Source organism: Grammomys surdaster, unplaced genomic scaffold (genome assembly GCF_004785775.1).
Source record: "Grammomys surdaster isolate TR1022 unplaced genomic scaffold, NIH_TR_1.0 126391, whole genome shotgun sequence".
Lineage (NCBI taxonomy): Eukaryota > Metazoa > Chordata > Mammalia > Rodentia > Muridae > Grammomys > Grammomys surdaster.
The window spans coordinates 5,130,221-5,153,106 of NW_021621185.1; the positions used below are offsets into that span (position 1 = coordinate 5,130,221).

Here is a 22,886-nt window from a genome sequence, read left to right on the forward strand (position 1 = left end):
GGGGGGGGGGGGAAGTTCCTGAACGGAACATCAATGGCTTATGCTCTAAGATCAAGAATTGACAAATGGGACCTCATAAAACTGCAAAGCTTCTGTAAAGCAAAGGACACCATCAATAGGACAAGACGGCAACCAACAGATTGGGAAAATATCTTTACCAATCCTACATCTGATAGAGGGCTAATATGCAAGGTGTACAAAGAACTGAAAAAATTAGACTCTAGACTATCAAAAAACCCCTATTTAAAAATGGAGTACAGAGCTAAACAAAGAATTCTCAACTGAGGACACTCGAATGGCTGAGAAGCACCTAAAGAAGAGTTCAACATCCTTAGTCATCAGGGAAATGCAAATCAAAACAACCCTGAGATTCCACCACACACCAGTCAGAATGTCTAAGATCAAAAAACTCAGGTGATAACAGGTGCTGGCAAGGATGTGGAGAAAGAGGAACACTCCTCTGTTGTTGGTGGGATTGCAAGCTGGTACAACCACTATGGCAAGCAGTCTGGCGGTTCCTCAGAAAATTGAACATATTATTACCTGAAGACCCAGCTATACCACTCCTGGACATATACCAAAAAGATGTTCCAACATACAATAGGGACACATACTCCACAATGTTCATAGCAGCCTTATTTACAATAGCCAGAAGCTGGAAAGAACCCAGATGTCTTTCAACAGAGGAATGGATAGAGAAAATATGGTACATTTACACAATGGAGTACTACTCAGCTATTAAAAACAATGATTTCATGAAATTCTTAGGCAAATGGATGGAACTGGAAAATATCATCCTGGGTGAGGTAATCCAATCATAAAAAACCACACATAGTATGCACTCACTGATAAGTGGACATTAGCCTAAAAGCTCACAATACCTAAGATGCAACTCACAGACCACATGGAGCTCAAGAAGAAGAAAGACCAAAGTATGGGTGCTTTGGTCCTTCTTAGAAGGAGTATCAATATACTCAACCAGAGCTCCCAGGATCTAAACCTCCAGCCTGGGAACACAAAGGGAGGGACTCATGGCTTCACCTGTATAGGTAGTTGATGATGGCCTTGTCAGGCATCGGTGGAGGAGAAAGGCCTTGGAACTTTAAAAAGATTGGTGAGATACGTTTTTGCTTAGATAAAGAATGATGCTGACCTGTGAGCTTGCTGAGTGCCCTGACAAGGGTGACTGGGGTGCTGCATTGGACATATATTCCTGACAAACCTTTGCTTGCCTATATCCCAGATGGGACAAGGTGCTTTGCCTCAAGTTTTTAGAGCTTGTAGGACAGAGAATCAAAAAGAGAAATTATGTCTCTTGTATTTTTCTTAAAGGTGACCAGCTATTAGGACTCAATCATGTACTGGTCTAGAAATCAATCCAATATTGGAAATAACAATCTACATTTGGAAGGCTGGATCTGGACATTTTCAGAGATATATATGGAAGTTAGCTGTAATTCACTATGCTGTTATGATAGCAAGAGATAAAGTTGGGACAGGATCTGGATTTCAAACAAGGGTTAGTTCATGTTTTAAGGCTCTCTTAATTGTCAAGTTAAAATTGGTTTTGTCTCTTCTATAGTATTTATTGTAAGTTGCATTGACTGTATAATTTCCAATTGTGTTAGTGTGTTGAAACCTGGCATGTGTGTTACAGAGGTCTATTGACCAGCTTTTGTCTTACTTCCCTGAGTATTAGAAAACCTTGATTCTATGAAAAAAAGCTTGAACATGCTGGAAGAAGTGAGTTGGGCTTTAAGCAGAAGCAAGAGGGTAGCGGGCTTGATTATTGTTGGTATAACAGCTTCAATTTCATTAATTGCTAGCACCACTGCTTCTGCAATAGCATTGATACAAGGAGTTAAGACAACTATTTTTGTTAACCACCTAGAAAAAAAAATGTTACTAATGTACTGAGTATACAAAAGGATTTATATAGGTATCTGGAACAATGGATGATGCTCTATAACCTATTCAAATTATCTGAAGGAGGTTCAGGGTTCAAGAGTTAGGAGCCATCCCAAGTGTTATGACAAATATCATTGAAGTAGTGTTACTTCTAAAATTTACAATGATTATCATGATAATTAGAAAAAAGTCTAAAGACACCTGTAGGGTATTTGGCATAATTCTAACACCTCTCTGGGTATGTTAATTTTGCATAGAGAGATTATGAATTTAAAGAATTCTGCTCTGTTGAGCTTTGGTGCTGCAGATAATGCCGATAAATTTATTCATGGCCTAAGATCAGTATTTCCATTTTAGTCAAACCTTAGGAATGGCATATATAGCTTGATCAGGCTAGTCCTTCCTGTCCTGGGAATACTTTTATTCCTGCCCATTATGTTAAAGCTTGTCTCTAACTACATCAACAGGCTGGCATCCAAAGTACATGACTTGAAACTGATAACGGACCCCCAGACAGAGTTATTAATTTAACAGGTTGGCAAGCCAAGGATGGGTAAGATTCTGCACAGAGCCTTACAAACCTAAGACATACGTGCATTGCTTATGATAATGCATATTCCATGACGGGTAAGGAAGGCTTTCTTGTCAGAATGACTTAAGACAGTCTCAGTCTGGTTTATGCAATAAAAAGGGGGAGATGTGGAGAGCTTTTGGGGCTGCCTGGCAGAAAACTGTCATTGGACAAGGACAAGGAAATGGGCTGCTTTGAAGGAATCTGACATAGGCCAAGGACAAGGAAATGGACTGCAGGCAGGAATCTGACATTGGGCTAGAACAAAGAAGTAATTTCAGGCAGAAATCTAAATCCTAGGCTAGAACAAATAAGAAATTTCAGGCAAGAATCTAAATCTTAGGCTAGAACAAAGAAGTAGTCTTCAGGCTTGAAAATGACTTTGGGCTAGGACAGGGAAGTAGGTTCATATATTTTGATCATCCTGATAAGCCCTTAGAAATAGTGATCACTGGTGGTGCATGCCTTTAATCCCAACACTTGGGAGGCAGAGACAGGTGGATTTCTGAGTTCGAGGCCACCCTGGTCTACAGAGTGACAGCCAGGACAGCCAGGGCTACACAGAGAAACCTTGTCTCGCAAAAACCAAAAAAAAAAAAAAAAGAAAGAAAGAAAGAAAGAAAGTGATCACAAGAGTGATCATGAGACTCTGTTTAGTGTCATGCATGTTCTTTGATTATCTGGGTTTACTGTCTTCCTTGTTTCTTGACTATTTGCATCTATTGTATTGCTAGTTTCTCAACCTAGAATTGACCTTAATACTTGCATGTAATTTAAATAGTATGAAGGCAAAAAAAAAGAGGAGGAAGGATGGGATAGGGGATTAATGGGTATGGGGAATGGGGAAGAGGGGTGACATCTTGTAGGACCGTGATAGGATGGCTGGTTTTGGTCGAAGTTCTGGCTGAAAATAGCCCAGAGACCCAAAAGGTGTCCATTGCCTGTGAGGGATGGGCATCTATTTTGCTGTGCTCCCAGAATCCTGGCTCCTTATACATGGTGTGGAACTCCATTGACCTGCACTGTTCAGTCACGTAGGCCATTGGAGCCCCTCCCAAAGAGCACAGGTAGAGAGTGTGACTACAGGCCTCAAGCCCTAGAGAGATTTACATACTAATGAAGGCCAGAGGGTGGAGCCAGTTAATCATTCTTCCCCAGACCCTTCCCCCTTTTCCCTCCCTATTTAACTCAGGTCTGCCCTGCGTTTCACAGGGGTACTGCAAGATCCCTCTACCATCTGCCATGAAAATAAATCCTTTTGGAACCATGGACTTTCTCGTGTCTTTGGGAAAATGCAAAGAAGGCCTTTAATGCTGAGCCGCGGCAGCTGCTGTGCCTAACTTCCCACCTGGAGGACCTCTCTGCATTCCAGCCACAGGGACCCACATCTTCAAGCAAGCTAGCCATGCCGCCGATTCAGCTAAGTGAGTACAGTAACCTAGTCTCTCCAGGGGGGCACTGCCAGGGCCTTGTTCTTTTCTACCCTTCTCGTTTCTCTTGGCTGTGGATCAGCCAGTCGAGCATACACATGCACCCAGTCTCTGTCCTTCCGCAGCCTCTCAGCAGCATCTGAGAGCCCAAGGGTTTGAGACCAGTCAGTCTCTGTCCACCTCCTGGCCCGGGGATTCCCAATCCAAGAGCCCTGCACCACTGTGGAACTACCAGACTGAGAACTACCCTGCCGGGTGCAGCCCCATAGTGCCCACCGGTGTTGTGCACGGAGTAAACAGTCAAGATTCCCACGTTCCAGTCTGTTTGGAGCCATGGGTATCACAACAGCCCAACAAGATTCAAGAACCCATGCCCATGTGTGAGCTAATCATTTCCCCACAGCATCTGAAATGTAAATAAATAAAATATCAAATAAAATTTTTCAATTACTATTTTAATCAAAAATTAATTGTTTTATTTCAATGTAATGAAGTTTTTCTGCTCCATCATATTGTGGTATATAATAGCTTGCTACTGTTTCATCAGTTAGCGTTCATGTTTGATTTTATCAGCATGAATACAATGAAGAGCTTCACTTTGAAACAAAACACCCAACAGTATATGACCTGTGACCTTATAAATCATAAGTAGTGCATCATAAAGATATAATTTTAATAAATTTATATTTTTATAATACAATAGTTATAATTTATTGTAATACATTATCATTTTAATTTTAAAAACTTTGCCTAGAATGCACATTTTTAAAAGTTATAAAACCTAGCATGCCTGGTTTTGGAACTACTTATTTCTGGATATACTGAATTTGAAAACAAAATAAGTGAATTTTCCTTACCTTTCACTGGAGATATCTGTACATCATCAGCAGCTATCAGCTCAATGGTGAAGCGCTTGTCCTTCCCCTGTGTGCTGTCCTGAAGTGTGTGCAGAATAACAGACTTCTGGGATTCAGTCTACATTAAACAAGCGAAAAACATTTTCAAGACAAACGAAAGTCAACTTGTAAATGTTTTCATTAGAAAAATAATATCTTTGTGCATGTGCTTCTTAAGAAACCATTTTGTCACCTGCAATTATGATTACAGCCAGGAAGAATTGTAATAAAATAACTCTGAATCTATTTTACTTTCTTGAGGGAAAAGTGAGAGAGAAAAAAAAACCCACAACTTTTAAATTTATTGAAAAACTTCCAGCGTTGAAAATCCAAACTTAAACAGTTAATTGTTCACATCCCAAAGTGTCAAGGGGTGGAGCTGATACGTAGTGGACACAGTAGGGCTACGTGCAAAGGAGAGAGGATTTCACAGCTGCCGTTCTTAGGATGTGTACAGCACACTGCCACTGGGAAAGATTCCAGGATGCTTCATCAGTGCCAGCTTGGTGGCACGTTCCTAGTTGGTGAATCTGCCTGAGAGCAGCAGTCAGGCTGACCTGGGAGCAAATGGAGTCTCTAGCCAAAAGCCTGCTGATCTGTTACAAGTTTTAGTCCTCATTTATTCTTAAGTTTAATGTTTTGTTTTACTGTTTTCATGTACATCTTGCTTGTTTCTTACTGGATGTATTCCTGAATACTTTACATTTTTCCAATATTAATTTTTATTTTTAATGCTGTCACAAAATGTTACTTCATGTGTCAATGAATGTTTTTCTTGTACCCCCAAACACAGCTTGCATTCACCTCACATTTGTCTGTACCCTGTCTACTGGAGAGCACACAGTCTTTTAGGTTTTTATATTCTTTCTGTCCCTTTTGTCTCTCCATCTCAGCTGCACTTTTCAAGACTGTCCCTCTTGTCTCTCATTCTATGACATGCACTCTCTGCTTCTGATGTTCCCTATGGTATACTATACTGCGTTTCTCTACGTGTATTCAATTCATCCTTTGATTCCTATGGACATTTTATTATTTGTATTTATAATTTTATATTCATTCAACTGGCTATTTACTAAGTTAATAAATGCTGTCACGAAAATTCTTGTATTTATCCTTATTTGTGTGTGAAGACATTTCTATGAGTTTGCCCTGTTCATCTGTCGTCCCTAGACAGTAAGTTGGCCTGTTCTCTAAAACTTATTTCCAATCTTAAATCAACTTCTGGGGTGTTTTGGTTGTTTCTAGATATGTGAATATTATAGCAAACCTAGAGTTCTTCTAACGTGTTTTGTGTTAATAACAACCATAACCCATACCTGAATGCAGTTATCTGACACACAGAGCACCTGCTGTTTGAGTCACATTACAGTCAGTTTCTACAATACACTGGGGATTGCTTTAGGCAGTGAAATCACAAATACACAAATGAGGAATACTGATTTTAAACAGACTGTATTAAAAAGGACATTTGTTTATGTTATGAGGCAAAAGAAGTGTTCTTGTCTTTCCTCAGCAGGGAATGTATAAAATATAAAAGCTGAACTTCCCATCAGTCCCCCTGTACCAGCAAGTGGTACACTCAGTGAGCAGGTACACTCGAAAATACAAAAGAGTTCAGTCTCTTCAATGAATAATAAGAATCTACTATATTCTGTATGCTCACACGGCCCTCCAATTTACTTCATGCAAGGCAACCTTTCATGTCATAGAGCCTCCAGTTCTCAATAGAACTAACCAGTGAGAGGAGGGGAAGACGGTCATTCCAAGGCAATAGCTGTGTAGTGCAGGTTATAGACAGAAACAATGAATGCCCGGCACGAAGAGGTAATGGGGACAATCTTCATGGAAAGATGTGCTTAGACAAATTCTCCTAAAGATTCAAATTTTACTTAAGTAAAATGTTTCTAAACAACTCTTCCCCTAGCCTTTCAAAAAAGTCCTCCTTAATTTACTCAAGAGTTTCCAAAGATATTTGATCATGGAAAAGTTTTCCTTAAAATTTTCATTATTTATATTCTACACAAAACCTGTATGGAACAGAAACTTGGGAATAACTTCTTCATGGTATTTCCAAGAGACAGAAATATAAACTGTTTGCTTTGGAGATTCAGTGTTATTAAGCTTTAAGCACACAATGCAGGAAAGATGAATGTCACTGCACTGAGGTGGCAAACTGCTATTTGCACAGACTCTATAAATATCACCTATTTTATTAAGTACTTGATAAGTGTCAGGAAATTAGCCTACTCACAAATACTCTCTTCAGTCCTCACGCCTTGCCCTGGTTAAACACTGTTGTTCTCATTTCGTACTTTGGGAAACTAAATGTCATCAACATTAAAAAATTTACCTAGATCCACAAGCTATGAAATGGTAGGAAGATTTCAAGTAGTCTCACTACATGTTAAATCTGACCAAGGTTACTTCCAATATTACAAAAGACCCACAATCGAAGGGCAAGGTAGTAGATAAAAATGAATGCAAACACTGGTGACTTAAGCAATCTGTCTTAGTGTAGAACACTGAATTTGAGAGGCTAAAGGACTGAGCAAATGATGAGAGCTGAAGAACTGCTAAGAAATCTCAGAACTACCAAAACAAAGAGATCAGGGGGTGTGGAGGTGTCAGCAGGAAAAGCTGAGCAAAAGGATGCATTCCGACATGTTTCTGAGGTTTAATTCTGATGTTTGTTTAACAGGGAAAGTAAGTGTTCAATTTAAACCGTAGTATAGAGCAGCCACTTATGGATCAGATTGTAGCGCACAAAGTGCATGTGTGGAGAAGAAGGTGCATTATGTTTTGGAGGGATTAAAAGAAGCTATCGATAGCGGTTATCACAGGAGGAGTGGGGAGACAGCACTGATTTTTCACCCCTCTGTACTGTTGAGTTTTATACCAGGAGCACGGGGTTGTTCTGTTTTACTAGAATAAGACATAAACATTGGAGAGATTTCTGAGCTAAACAGACACTGGGCTGATTGAGGGGGATGTACCTTCTTCAAACATATGTGTATATAGACACTATAGGGGCAGAGACAGGAAAAAGAGACCGGAGCACTGGGGATGAGGGTGAGGCATGCACCCCAGGAATAAGGGCCTTCCCAGGAGCATCAGGTAAGGCCTCAGGCAAGAAGTCTCTTTTCCTAGAAGCTCTCACATAATTTTTAAAGATATACATGGGCTGGAGAGATGGCTCAGCAGCTAAGAGCACTGGCTGCTTGTCCAGAGATCCTGAGTCCAATTTCCAGCAATCATACGGTGGCTCACAATGGGATCTGATGCCCTCTTCTGGCATGCAGATTTACATGCAGATAGAGTACTCATATGCATAAAATAAATAATTTTTTTAAAAATATGTGTTCCTTGTAAAATGGGGCTCATTACAAGAGAACAGTTCTACATTCTACGCATACTATATATGAATGACAATCTTTTTTTAAAATTTTTATTGGTTATTTTATTTATTTATATTTCAGATGTTACCTCTTCTCCCCATCCTCCCTTCTCCCATAAACTCCCTATCCCATTCTTCCTCCTTTTTGCTTTTATACCATTTTACTTACATGCAAGTATTAAGGTCAGTTGTAGGTTGAGGAACTAGCAATACAATAGATGCAAATAGTCAAGGAACAAGCAAGATAATAAACAAAGTTCCATGATCACTCCCATGATCACTGTTTCTAAGGGCTTATCAGGATGACCAAAGTATCTGAGCCTACTTCCCTGTCCTAGCTCAAAGTCATTTTCATGTCTGAGGCCTACTTCTTTATTCTAGCCTAAGATTTAGATTCCTGCCTGAAATTACTTTTTTATTCTAGCCTAATATTTAGATTTATGCCTGAAATTACTTCTTTGTTCTAGCCTAATGTCAGATTCCTGCCAAGCAGCCCCCAAAGCTCTCCACATCACCCCTTTTTTTATTTCATAAACAAGACGGAGCCTGTAGATGCGACTGCAGAGACGATTCTCACCCTCATGACATGGCATATTGTGAGATGGAGGCAAAGAGCTGATGTGAAAGGGCAGGAGTTTGCAAGAGCAGCATAGTCCACAGGCAAATGTGGGTTCCGTGAAGCAGAACAGAAACTGGGTTGCCTTCCCAGACTGAACGGGAAGATGTCCCTGCCCTCCTGGAAATCCAATCTACACCCTCAGCATACTTCCTTTCTTCTCCCCAAGGACTGTTTTTCTTCTCATAGCATATCCTAAAAAACACTCCTAAGAAGTTTCTCAGCTAAGGGAACAGTATGAGAGGGAAGGATGCTAGTGAGGACTCTCAGGAGCGAGACTGATGATAGGCAAGCAAGGGCCACAGGAATGGGCACAGGCAAAGAAGCCCAAACAGCACCCATAGAAGATCAGTGGAAACAGGAGAAGAGATGCGCAGAGCAAGCTCCCCTTCAGCATGTCCACGACCCACGTCTCTGTAGTGGCTGCTTGAGGTACTATCTCAGTCATGCTATACAAATGTCATTGTCTTTAAAAAATCTAAGTCTGGAAGCCTGATGCTCTTTGGAGGTATGGGATTATGGTTCACTATTATGGCTGGATGGTTTTAGAGTTGTTATTGTCTTGAAGACACTATCAATGTTTTGAATCACTGTAGAAGTTCTACACAGTTAGAGTGGTAAAAGACCAAACTCAAAAGAAATAGAACATCAAACTCAGTGATAATATATAAAGAATGGCTGCAGAATGGCTGGCTTTGGGGATCACACTCTGATGTGTGGTTTGTCTGGCAACACGACCTCCATTCAGGAGAGGAATGTGACAGAAAGGCACTTTGAACAGTTACAGAGGCAGGGTCTGAAGTACACAATCTGATCCCCTCTTCCTTCTCCCCCCTGCTTCCCCCTTGTCTCCTCTCATTTCCTCTCAATGCACAATGACTAAAAATAAAACAGAAATATAGGACACTAGCATGTGAACTCATAAGCAGTACTTCAAGGTCTATACAAAAAAAGAGAAGCGTTACAGGAATTGAGAGGCTGACTGTACCTCTTCAAAATATAGTGTCCCATTCAAAGGACTGAGGTCATCTTTCGCCTTCTCTTCAATAGCCCAGTGAAGTCGGACAGCTCCCTTTCCTTCGGGGGACCGGACGACTGTCAGTGTCACATATGAATCAGGGTCATCAGACAAAAGGGATCCATCAACCATTACCTGCAAGAAATAAAATCCAGTAAGGCAAACATATTAAAAATATGGGAGAAATAATCTTATTAGGTTGTGACCATTTTAGTTTTGATTTGAGATTCTATTCACAACTTGTTATCACAGGGCAGGTCAAAGGGTCTCTCAAACATGTTTCTCTTCTTTCCTACACATTAGACCATTTAGTATTTCAAATTTCTCTTGAATATTTCCTCTTCTGAGAGTCATTCCTGTGTGTGAAAGCAGGTTCACATGTGGAACTGTGTATGTATGGTGGTCAGAGTACAACCTTGAGCACTGGGCCTTTGCCTCCATCTTTTTGGAGACAGGGGCTCTTGTTTGGCCACTGCATACACTAGGCTAGCCAATCAACAAAGTTCCAGGATTCTCCTGTTTCCACCTCCCACCTCTCAATATGGAGTGATTTGCATGAGAATGCCTGCCACCCTCCCATCACATCCCGAAGGGCTCATATATTTGAATATCTAGTCCCTAGTTGGTGGAACTGTTTGGAGAAAGAATTAGTAAGTGTGGTCTTGACAGAGGAGATGTGTCACTATACAGAAAACATGAGCTTATAAACACAGATTCCAATGTCCAAGTCCATGTGTGATGATGCTACAAACGAAAAGTATTTTTAGAAGGTTTCACTAACTGAAGATTTGAGCAGTTAGTTCTGCTCAATTTGAAAAATTAATTTACATATTAATATGTAATAAAAATTTCAATAAATACTATATATGCCAATATTCTAAGAACTATGTGATCAGAAATACCAAATAATGATATTTATCTCAGGAACATACATTTTCCCAGATGTTAGCTTATCACAAGCCACTCAAAGACCTCTGCCTGTTTCTTTCTCCAGGTAGAGAATGTTCTACTTGGTTCTAGCAAAATTGTTCTCTTAAAAGTCTCATTTTCTTGTGAAATTGAAATTACACTGACAAAATCATTAGGTAATATCTAGGCTGTAAGTTTCACATATCTGCAATACTGAGATCTCATAGATGAGTTCTAAAGCTCTAATCTTACAGCCACAGAAAATGGGCTGTAACCATGAGGTGTTAGAGCAGCGGGTTTATTGCTAAAGATTACCTGTGATGAATGACTGATTACATGAGAGATAAGATAGTGAAATGGGATAAACTGAGCCAGAAGAGATTTTCAGTAAATATGAATTATCTAATGATCTTTATGATTATCTCGGATTGGAGCTGTCTTTAAGAGATAAATTTAGAATAATTATATATCATCACCACATAGTAATTGTTATGGTAGAGATTTTCCTACTTTTATATCTAAGAGGATGTTCTTGTAGAAACTGTCACCAAACAGATCTACATAAACATTGCGTGCTTGCAACTGGTTAAGCCTTTTATTTCCACTCAAAAGCTAAATCTGTAATAAGTGGCTTCTCTCTTTCAGATCTTGGAAGAAAACAGCTAATGAACAGCAAAAGGAAAAAGATAAGGAAAAACGCCAGTGGCAGGAACAGAGAATATAATCCAATATCTTGCTCAATATAATTCAAGGTAAAAGTCCACACAATGGCTGAGCAGCAGTAACCCTCACTACTGAACCTATCCTAAAATACAATCCAAGATCAGCAGTAAAGGCGCTCTCTACAGGGACAGCATTCTGGCAATAAAACAGCAGAAAATGGAAGACAAGGTGGGAAGGACACCTTGGTTTACCAGAAGCAGTAAAAACAAATCCGCAGCTCTCTGTGGAGATCACTTGCTGTGTGCAGAGGCTGTAGGAGTGTTCCCTACAGCAGCAGCCTACTCAAAGACCATTCTTGAGGAGAGACTCATTAAGTGGAGGGCAATAAGAAGCTTCAAAACAAAAATTAAATATACTTTTTATTGAAAACTACATGAAAAACTGGGGAAACCAGTCCCCTGATGTATGTAACTTACAGTCTTCTCTTCAAATCCAAATATCCCAAAGGGAGAATCATTCGGTGGTATGACAACAATCACCAAAACATCATCGCCTAGTCGGCCACCACCAGTCACGCTCATTAAGGAGATGCTGAATGTTTCCAAGAATTCAAATTCAGTATCATCAATTATAGTTATGTGTATTGGTGCAATGACCTATGAAACAAGGTGAGGAGAGAAGGAGAGGAGTCAGAGGGAGACAGGAAGAGCAGGGAAAAACACAATATAATAATGTCTCCTCATAAATATTTTCATTGTTTTTGATGAGTGAAACAAAACACAGTAGAAAAGAATAAAGCCGGTTTTTGCATATCATAATCGTAATACATTTAACATAATGTATATATAGGTTTCTTCAATATTAGAAATTCAAAATCTATTATTTTCAAGGTTAATCGGAAATTTGATAAGACGTAGGCTATTTTATTACTGATGTTAAAAGTAATGGATTTTTAAACAAAAATTTCTAAATGGCATGCAGTTTCTAGCAACCACACAAGTATAAAACCCAGTGTGCTCAATATTAATATTGCATGACAATAGAGAATGGGACCACGGAACAAGCAGCGTGGGCTGGAGAGACAGCTCAGGGGTAGCGAGCACACACTGCTCTTGGAAGGAAGCCAATGTGGTTTCCAGCACCAAGTCAGGCGGGTCACAATCATCTGTAATTGTCCTATTCTGGCTTCCTCGAGAACCTGCCCACACATGCACCAACCCACACACAGTCATACATATAATGAAAAGAAAAACAAATCTCTGAGAAACTATCACTGACATCGTCAATCAAACCTGCAAGGAGAAAGGAATGAGAAAAATGAGGTGTTAAAGGATATTCATATTGATATTTATATGATATTGTGACTATTGGTCAGACTTGCCAATGTCTATGTGAAACATTTTAATAACTAAAAACTAAAACTGGATCCAACCTGTGAGTTCATATATGGTCATGAATCCACTTTGGCTCCACTGTTGCATTCAAACCTTTGTACACTACAGCTAAGCTGCACTACTTTGATAGACTGAGCATGAAATACATTTTTTTCTATCCAAAACATTTCACAATTAGGGAAAGCAAGAATTTGAGATGCCATACTTAGGTAAGCAGAATAAAATAAATAGAATCAAATGAGACCACAGCTTGTTGTCATAGCCACACTTCAAATCTGTCCTGTACAATACAGAATATCTTCCCCCATGTCATGAAATTTAAAAAATAATGATTCAGAGAATGCCAGTAAATGATGGCACTTCAAGTTCAGGCTCGGAAGAAAATGCCGGGAGTTCAGCTGCTTCAGGAAAAAGGCACTTTACATGCTGCTGCTGTAACAGAAAAATTCCTTTACCTGTGTTACCCTCACCCCGTGCTTAGTGGGAAGCACTTCAAAGTTCTGACTGTAATAAACAGTCGCTAGCTGTTAGGTTTGTGTGTACAGAACATCTAGGTTGTGTTCATCCTTTAGCATTACTGCACTCCTAGAAACAACTGATGCGTCCACATGCTAGGTGACTCTGTACAAGCAAAACCAGGCTAGCCTTAAGTAGACTGTGCTATCTGAGCAAGTTACACACTTGCTTGTGGTCCATATGCCTTCCTATTTACTAAGAGTGTGTGCTGGGGAAATGGCTCAGCCGGGGAAATGCTTGCTATACAAGTAGGAGAACCTGTGTTTGGATCTTGAGAACTGATGGAAAGCCAGATACTGTAGCACACACCTGTCATCCAAGCACTCCTAAGGTAAAACTGGAGCAGAGAAATGAGACTCAACAGAATCTCACAAGCCAATTAATCCAATTAACTTGCCATGTGCCTTCTGTGAGGGATCTACTCTCAGATACAGTGGAAGGTATTGACAAACTCTTGAAGTTGTCCTATGGCTTCACACACAAACACACACACACATACACACACAGAGAGAGAGAGAGAGAAAGAGAGAGAGAGAGACAGAGAGAGACAGAGAGACAGAGAGACAGAGACAGAGAGAGGCAGAGAGAGAGAGGCAGAGAGATAGAGAGAGATATTTCTAAGTTTATTATCATATTTATATATAATATAAATTTATATGTAAATTTATCAAACTGTACTATTTGTACTTATTACAAGGGATCCAGCTTATAAACCAGTAACACTGAGGAATATCTTATATTTGTTGATTCTAACTCTAGGATATTGTTTTTCAGATTTCCCCAAAACTTAGCTATTTTGTTCCTATTCTATCATTTTTCTCAATTCCAACAGAAAGTTTTGTATAGTAATAAGTATCCACATACTACAAGTTCTCCACGTAAAAATATCCTTATCTGAGTGTGCTCAGAAGACATGAACAAAGCATAAATATTTTTAATAGTACTTATCTGTAACCACAAAGAAAATACAAATTAAAACTGTTTTGAGGTTTAATCTTTCCACACTCAGAATACCTATAATAGAAAGCAAGTAATGAATGAAGGCAGGGATGTGGAGAAAGAGGAACTCACATGGACTGTTTGTAGGATGTAAGCTGCCTTAGAAACTACAGAAGTCAGTGCAGAGACGCTTTGAAAGCTAGACATAGCACAACCATAGGACCCTGCTACACCACTCCCGAGAATGGACCTCAAGGACTGCCCACATCATACTACAGAGATTCTCATACATCCGTATTCATTTCTGTTCTATTCCCAATAGCCAGGAAATAGAACCTGCCTAGATGTGCACCAACTGACAGATAATGGAAATGTGCAAGATAAACATAATAGAGTCTTATTCATTGGCAAAAACTGGAACTACAAAAGCTGTAAAATATGTAGGGAGGTGGAACTAAAATTATAAAATACTGTGTGAGATTGCCTTAGGCCAGGAAAAAAAGAAAGAAAGAAAGAAAGAAAGAAAGAAAGAAAGAAAGAAAGAAAGAAAGAAAGAAAGAAAGAAAGGAAGGAAGGAAGGAAGGAAGAAAGAGGGAGGGAGGGAGGGAGGGAGGGAGGGAGGGAGGGAGAGAGAGAGAGAGAGAGAGAGAGAGAGAGAGAGAGAGAAAGAAAGAAAGAAACTCGGTATATTCTATCTACTATGTGAGATCCTAGTTTCAAGTTCTTGGAGTAATGTGTTATTTGAGGGTAGTGCCTATAACAGAAGGCAGGGAGAAAAAAAGGGGCTGCTAAACAGGGAGGGAAGAGACATGAAGGAAAGGAGAACAGACAGAAGGCATGCAATTGTCAGGATGGAGAGACTGGAGGTAGAGGTTTAGTGGAGACGTGTGAGGTGTGAAGTATAGAGGAAAGACTAACCAAGCCAGCTACATGTGGGAAAACACTGGAAGTCTGCTTTTTGTACGATTATTCCATGGTGTAACATTTTAAAAAGAATTTGAATGGAGAGACCCTGTATGGTGAACAGTGAACCTCTTTGAAGTCAGCACAGGTTATTAAAAATCCTGCTACCAGTTGTGGGCTACTTCCCCAGTGGCTGTTGGCTAAGGAGGGCCTATACAACCTATTGTTACTGGAAGATACCAAACCCAGAAACCAAGATGCCACTAAACACGAGTCCTTCTTCTGGCCAGCTGTTTTAGTAGCAGAAGTTGCAGCACAGACTGCATGGGAAGAAGAGCTAATCACAGTCCAGCACAGAGGGAAACCCTGCTAGCTGCAATACTACCCCACAGTAGTGATCTGACTGGGGAAATAGTGTGATGCTTATGACAGGAACAGCCAATGGCCTCCTGATTGGATCTGAAGCCCATTCCCCAGAAGGGAACCCATGCCTGGTGCTGTGCACCTATTCAAGAGCCTATAGTTGTGGCCTGTGATTAGGAAAATGTATCACTACTGTTTTAGGAACGAGACATGTTACACTGCCTCCCAAACACCCATGTGTAGACCCAGGGGTTCTGCTCTGGCCTCATCAGGAAGCTTCTTAAAACTGCAGGCAGCAGCCAGCCAGAGACTCATAATTGGTCAAAATAACAAAAATAAACAGTAGCAGAAGGTGTGGCCCAATAGAGAACACATATATCACTTCCATAAAGGCTCAGAGAACATCGTGGAAGAGTGAGTAGAAAAATCTTACAAGGCCAAGGATAAGGAGCCACGCCCCAGATAGATGTTGGCATGATATACATAGTTACTGACTCTCGAACTCACTGAAAATGGGGCTTCGTGTGCAAGACTTGCATAAGATTAGTCCTGTAACCATTTCATCAGGGATGGGGGAGGGCCCATAAAGTCCCCAGCCTCCTTCAGGCACTATAGGAATTAATGGTTGCTTAGGAAGAGGCTGTCACATCCTCAGTGCTGTAGCTAATGAAATGGAGCCCATGCTCATGGAAATTCCCTTCCCCCCATGTGCATTCAAGCTACCAAAGGAAACTTGGTCACAGACAGGGCAAGATGTGTAGTAGTACTGGGAATCTGGCAAAAAAAAGTTTCAGTGAGGCAGAGGTGAGAGAGGAATGAGAATTATGTATCTAATTCACTACGCATATCAGTGATTGTTCTGCACATAATTAAAAATAAAAATAGAAAATACCAACTTATAAGTACAAAGAAATAAAATTAATAAGTAAACTAAAACAAGGAACAGAATAGTGAATCGGGCTTTTTAAAAAATATTTTTTGTTGACAACCTGTAAGGCAATTATTATCCTACCACAGAACTTCTATTTCAAATGGAAGAGTTGTTCACAAACAGGTTGGATGCTGGTTTCTTAGAAGTCTCTTTCTGGGGCTGGAGAGACGGCTCAGCAGTTAGGAGCACAGACTCCTTTTCCAGAGATCCTGAGTTCGGTTCACAGTAACCACATGGTGGCTCACAATCATGTGTAATGGGATCCGACGCCCTCTTCTGGTGTGTCTGAAGACAATGACAGGTTGTATTTGCCACACCTCAGGGCAGACCTCATACCCATGAGTAGTTTGTCAACACAAAACAAACACAATAGTATTTTTGTAGACTTTTTTTTTGCCTCATTAGCTTTGCTTGAACATTTTTTCTCATATCAGTCTTTTGCTTGTATATTCTAGGTTCTATTTTTGTAGTTTCGTATGTGTTTCGTCCTTTTTGTTTTTTAAAGAGAGAGACAGGGTGTGGAGCTGAGTAAGGCAGGAACATTTGGATTTGGAGGAGGGAAAAGTCTGATTAGAATCCATTGCATGCATTTTTCATTAAAAAAAACATAAAAACAAATTCTTGTCTGTGTTTATTAATAGGCTACATAGTGATAAATAGTACTTAAATATTAGAATGTACTTATCAATCTCTAGTGTATGTTCACTTGGTAGATGCTCATACATGCTTGAAGTCAAGTGAAAATAAATCTGTTCATAATGAACATACCTGTCCATCAACAAATTGGAGCATCCCATGCGGTGGCTGAAAGTCTTCCAGGCCAGCACTGTCTGGTGTTGCTTTCCAATAAACATTTACTGTCTCAAAGCTTCCAGCCATCCGGACAACAGGAACTTGAAGAACATTCAAGGGCGGAGGCCCCTCATGAGCAATTATGACTCCACCAACATCCTTTAACAAAGAATAGAGGTTGAAAGGCAGCTGAACGTTCAAAACTCGCCTAAATAACACCTTGCTGAATTTATCATGCTCACTTACATGAGTAAGAAGGTACTTAGAACTCAGATCGAAGTGTAATGAAAAAATGTTTAATTCTGTGGTCTAGCTCAAAGAACCGAAACTATTGGTAATATAAATTGAATACTTATCTTGATATACATTTCTACAAATAGTAGTAACATGCAAAGGCACTGGCCAAATCAGCGAGGGTCAGCTTTACTCAGTTCACTATAGAGAAATGTCATCTCACTCTGGTAACATGAAGGTTAAGAACCCCTCTGGGGTCATCGTTTTCTTCAATCATTATCTCTGCTGATTCCATCCTTGGCCTCTGCACCCGGGGCTGCTCTGCAGGAAAGCTGGGGTTCACCAGGTTCACTGCAGCGATGGTGACAATGAGTCCTTCATCCAGCTCGGGAACCTCATCCTGGGAGGGGGTGAGAGACACACTTCATTTGGATGTTTGGGTCCGGGGATGATGCCCAGGTTGGTCTCAAACATGATGGCCTGGGTGCCCCTCCCACATCCTCTTGAGCAGCTGGAGTTACAGATGTCTTCCTCCATGCCCAAGTGATTTTTTTTTTAAAAGAAAAATTTCATTTGTATTGTAAACCTGATATTTTCAGGTTTGGTGGCTCTGTCACACATAAAATGTTTTCTTGCTGAATTTTAATATGTCCTGTACATTCTCAGAGCATCCTCAGAATCTATGATGTATTCAAGACTAATAATGATCTTTCATAGTTACCCACAACTGCATTATCAAATGTTTAAAATCCTTTCCCACAATTTTGATCTCACCCTTTTGAATATATCGTATGTATGTATGTATGTATGTATGTATGTATGTATGTATGTATACACAACATCCTGAAAAAAGTTTAGAAAAATCTGGTGAAATTTACATGTATTGTAAAAGTGCAAGTCTTAGATAGAAATCTAGATGTAAGCAAATATTACAGTTAATTTTGAAAAATAGTCACTTTATTTGTGCGAAAGTAATAAAAATCAAGATGTAGAAGTAACATACAGAAAAAAAAAATCAAGGAAAGCTCCATCCTACCCCTCCCCCCTTTATGTGTTTTCCCTACAGTCCTCACTACAGGAGAGGTAACCGGTGTCAGCAAAACTCTAACAGGAACACAAATATTGTAGTATCTGCTTAACAACATATGACATGACTATAGTGTCTAACAGATATTATTACTAATCTCACATGCTATTATTTATAAAGAACTACTTGAACATTTGGTGGCATTGCATATCAAACACAGGGCCTTGTGCATGCAAGGCAAGCAATTAGCTCTGAATTGAATCCCCAGTTCTGATTATTATAAGTTTTTATGTTATTCGACACTAAGTAGTAACATCTTTGATGTCTCATGAGTGTTTCAGGGGCATCTGCCTGTTTTCTCCCTTTGTGTCTCTGCTTCTCTGGGTCCATACCTCTTTAGACAGAAAGAGGAAGACATAGTGTGGTGTGGCCCACAACTTAGACCTAGACCATCTAAATGTTTCATCTGTATTGAAATTACTATATCACAAAGTGAAAATTCTCCCTGCCAACCAAACAATAAAAAATAACTAGATTGACTTGGAGATTTAATTTATTCAGTTATTAAGCAATTAATTACCTTCATAGACATAAAACCAATCAAAATTTAGCACTTCAAATGCATTCAAATCATTCCCATTCTAAAACAAAAATAATAAATATACTTGCTATTTTCCATCCAATAATAAAATATTTGAGTGACAAAATTTCACCTGTGTATTTAAAAGTATATTTTAATCATTATTAACTATTGGAGAATTACAGATTTAAGGTTAAAAGTATGTTAGCTTATCTTACACATGTACTGGAATCTATACTTACAGGCAGAATGGTAACTTCAGCATGAGTTTCTTTCATATTTTCTTTCATTAATATTACTGAGTCTTGCAACACAAAATCTTCATTCTCTGTAGCTTGATTATTGATGTGTAGTAAGAAATTGGGTTTCGCTATCAAGTGAATGGAAATGTCCCCAAATAGTCCTTTGTCTCGAACAATGCATAGCCGAACGACAGTGATGTTCTCTAGGAGGTAAACATGCCTCCAGTTAATAAGCTGTTCTGTGTTCTGCTAATGTTGCAAACACTCATGGCAGATTTCACACTCTCCAGACAGTTAGGGAAGTAAGGATTGCACAAAGGCAGCATCCTAGCGAGAGGTTTTCTGTTTAGTCTCCACTGTTCCCAGTGTGCTCAGAATCACCATCCACTCTTGGATTGTGTCTGCTTCAGGCTCTCTGTCTCACAATGCAGCTTCTTATGCTTTCCATGTCACACAAGAAATAAATATGATTGACGTCTTACAGAAGTGAACTTATGGGATAGTGCATAGGTGACAGTTGCATAATATTCACAAACATCTTGAAAATAAGATCTTGAACACACTGTAATAATTTAATAGTAACCATTGAAAGAGTAATTTAAATTTCTACCATGAGATGTCTATCACAAGGTCCAAAGTGTCTCCGAGAACCTCGTATTTTTTTTTGTTCCTCAGAGTAAGATAATTTATCATATAAAATACTTAAAATGTTTATTAATATCCTCACCAGTCTAAGAGCTTCTAATGATTGTGATTATTTCCAAAAGGAAGAATACAATTTCTACAAATTTCTATGTTGTAGAAATGTTTACTGAATGAAAATGAATGTGTTGTTATATTAATGTCTATTGTCTTGGGTATCTATTGCACACACAGACAGGCGAGGGCTCAGAAACATAACTACACACCACTTGTCCTATCAGCTCTGCAGTTAAAAGAAATGTGAATTCTGTTTGTCTATTTCTTTATCTCAATAGTTTCAAGCCATCCTGTAAGTTTGTTATAAATACAAGTTTTATGCAACATTTTATTTCAATAGGTTGATTGATCATATCCTATTAAAGTATTATTCAACAAAGGGAGTCAGAAGTTATTTAGGTAAATAGTTCAGCACTGGCCACTGTATATATCACCAAGTAAAATCACTCTAACTCCTGTTTGGGGTAACATAATTGATACCTCCAGCACCAAGTCCCTCCTTCAGTGTTGCTCACTGTTCCCTGCACCTACTGAGAATACACAGGAAGTTTCTCCGTGTGCAATGCAAACAAGTAAAGAAACAACAACAAACAAAAGGAAAATAAAAGCCATCCCTGCTAGTAATGCAGCATAGATACTGTAGTAAGCATTATTGCATGGTCAGTCCATAACTATAAAGTTTAAATTACATTAAAAGGAATATAGCCTCTTAAGCTGAAAAAGTCACATGAATAAGGAAATGTATTTTTCTTTCAAATGGTATAAATAAAATGCCGAAGGAAATATTTTATTAGAACCTGACAAATCTTTACCAGGACTGACCTGTGGGCTCTGGCACTCTAGTGAAGAGAGACTCAGCATGCCAGCCAACCACACCATAGGGCGAGTCACTGGGCAGGATGGTCAGCACGGACCTGCTTCTGCTCTGGTCAATCGTAGCACCTTTTGATGGGTCCTCAATCCCTTCTGTGACAATCCGGGTAAGTGTTACAATCACAGCCTCAGATAACTCTGGCAGATCATCCGCCAGAAGAGTCAAAGTGATTGTAGACACTGCCTGGTCTTCTGTGAATGAAATCTAGAAAGCAGAGTTTTACTTATGTTAGGATTAACATCATGTCATAAAAATGTTCATTTCCATCAGAATGGCTAAGATCAAAACCTCAGGTGACAGCACAAGGCGGCGGCGAGGATGTGGAGAAAGAGGAACACTCCTCCATTGCTTGTGGGATTGCAAACTGACACAACCACTATGGAAATCGGTCTGGAGATTCCTCAGAAAATTAGAAATAGATCTACCTGAAGACACAGCTATAACACTCTTGGGCATATACCCAAAAGATACCCTGCCATGCCACAGGGGCACATCCTCCACTATGTTCATAGTGGCCTTGTTTGTGATAGCCAGGAGCTGGAAACAACCCAGATGTCCCACAACAGAAGAATGGATACAGAAAATGTGGTTCATTTACACAATGGAATACTACTCAGCTATTAAGAACGACGACATCATAAGTTTTGCAGGCAAATGTATGGAACTAGAGGATATCATTCTGAGTGAGATAACTCAGACCCAAAAAAGACATGCATGATATGTACTCACTAACAGTGGATATCAGCAAAAAAAAAAAAAAAAAGCACCGAATACCCAGGATACAATTCACAGAACTCAAAAAGGGCCCAAGTGAGGGTGCCTCAATCCCACTTATATTCAAATTGTCATATCTTACTGTCTACTCTTCAGTACAATGTAAGGACAAAGTCTCTCAGGAACCTTAGTAGCTGATACTACACATAAAGCACTAGAGAACAAAAGATGGTTTACCAGATTAAATGTTCGAATCTACAAAACTGTTGCAATAATTGATGCTACAGATGGATGTTCCATTTAGCAATGAATACTGATTCAGTAGAAAGAAGACAAGACAAGATCCACCCATGCCTCTGTCTTTCCTTTCTGCTTTGTCTGATGTCAAATTGAAATTTGTGAAAGTGGGCTGGTGAGATGGCTCAGCAGTTAAGAGCACTAACTGCTCTTCTGGATGTCAGGAGTTCAAATCCCAGCAACCACATGGTGGCTCACAACCATCTGTGATGAGATCTGATGCTCTCTTATGAGGTGTCTGAAGACAGTTACAGTGTACTCACATATAATAAATAAATAAATATCCACTTGGAAGGAAGAAAAAAGCAATCACAGGAGGGAGGGTGGAGGGAGGAACCTGGATGGGAAAGGGGCCAGGGAGGGGAAGAGGGAACATGATCAGGTATTGGGTGGGGGAAAGGCCTGAAATCCTGAGGGCCAGCAGAAAGGATGGAAACAGACAACCTCAAGAGGTGGGGGAAAGAAACACACTGAAAGCATCTTGAATCTTTTCTAACAGGGATCTGATTTATAGATGACTTTCTACACCACACATTCCATATTCATTCACAAATCAATCATCCAAATGACGGATGGCAGGCCTAGGCCTTTGCCTCTCCTATGAACCAGACCTGTTTACATAAATTAGACGTTATTGGGAGGCAGCCAAACAGCCTTGAGAAATACAGTCACCACCTGTAATGACTGCTTTATGTTATCTGACAATTGTACTACAAAAGCCAAGTAGTTTTTACAAAGAAAAAAAACCACAGTACATAAAATCAGAGCATCTCCTATGTAAGCCCTTACAACATGCATCTACTAATCTCTATGCTGCTTACAAATAATTCTTTTGACAATGCTATCTGGACAAGTTGCGGGGCCTGCTCTCCTGAGTGCTGCTGCTGGTGAGGGGCGGGGCCATCTCTTCAGCTCTGTGCTGCTGGTGGCCAGGGTGGAGGGGAGAGAAAGGGCATCTCTCTCCCTGGCTTACACA

General features: G+C 39.7%; 1 protein-coding gene across 1 annotated transcript in view; it reads right to left on the minus strand.

Moving 5' to 3' along the window:
* Adgrv1 (adhesion G protein-coupled receptor V1) overlaps window positions 1-22,886 on the minus strand; it is a 543,344-nt gene that overhangs the window by 349,486 nt on the left and 170,972 nt on the right. Inside the window, exons 54-60 of the mRNA XM_028760109.1 lie at window positions 20,848-21,103; window positions 19,327-19,529; window positions 17,701-17,877; window positions 17,220-17,402; window positions 11,882-12,061; window positions 9,804-9,968; window positions 4,767-4,884 (exon numbers count right to left, since the gene is read on the minus strand). Of these exons, the coding sequence (XP_028615942.1) occupies window positions 4,767-4,884; window positions 9,804-9,968; window positions 11,882-12,061; window positions 17,220-17,402; window positions 17,701-17,877; window positions 19,327-19,529; window positions 20,848-21,103 (1,282 nt within the window). The remainder of the gene's footprint in view (window positions 1-4,766; window positions 4,885-9,803; window positions 9,969-11,881; window positions 12,062-17,219; window positions 17,403-17,700; window positions 17,878-19,326; window positions 19,530-20,847; window positions 21,104-22,886) is intronic.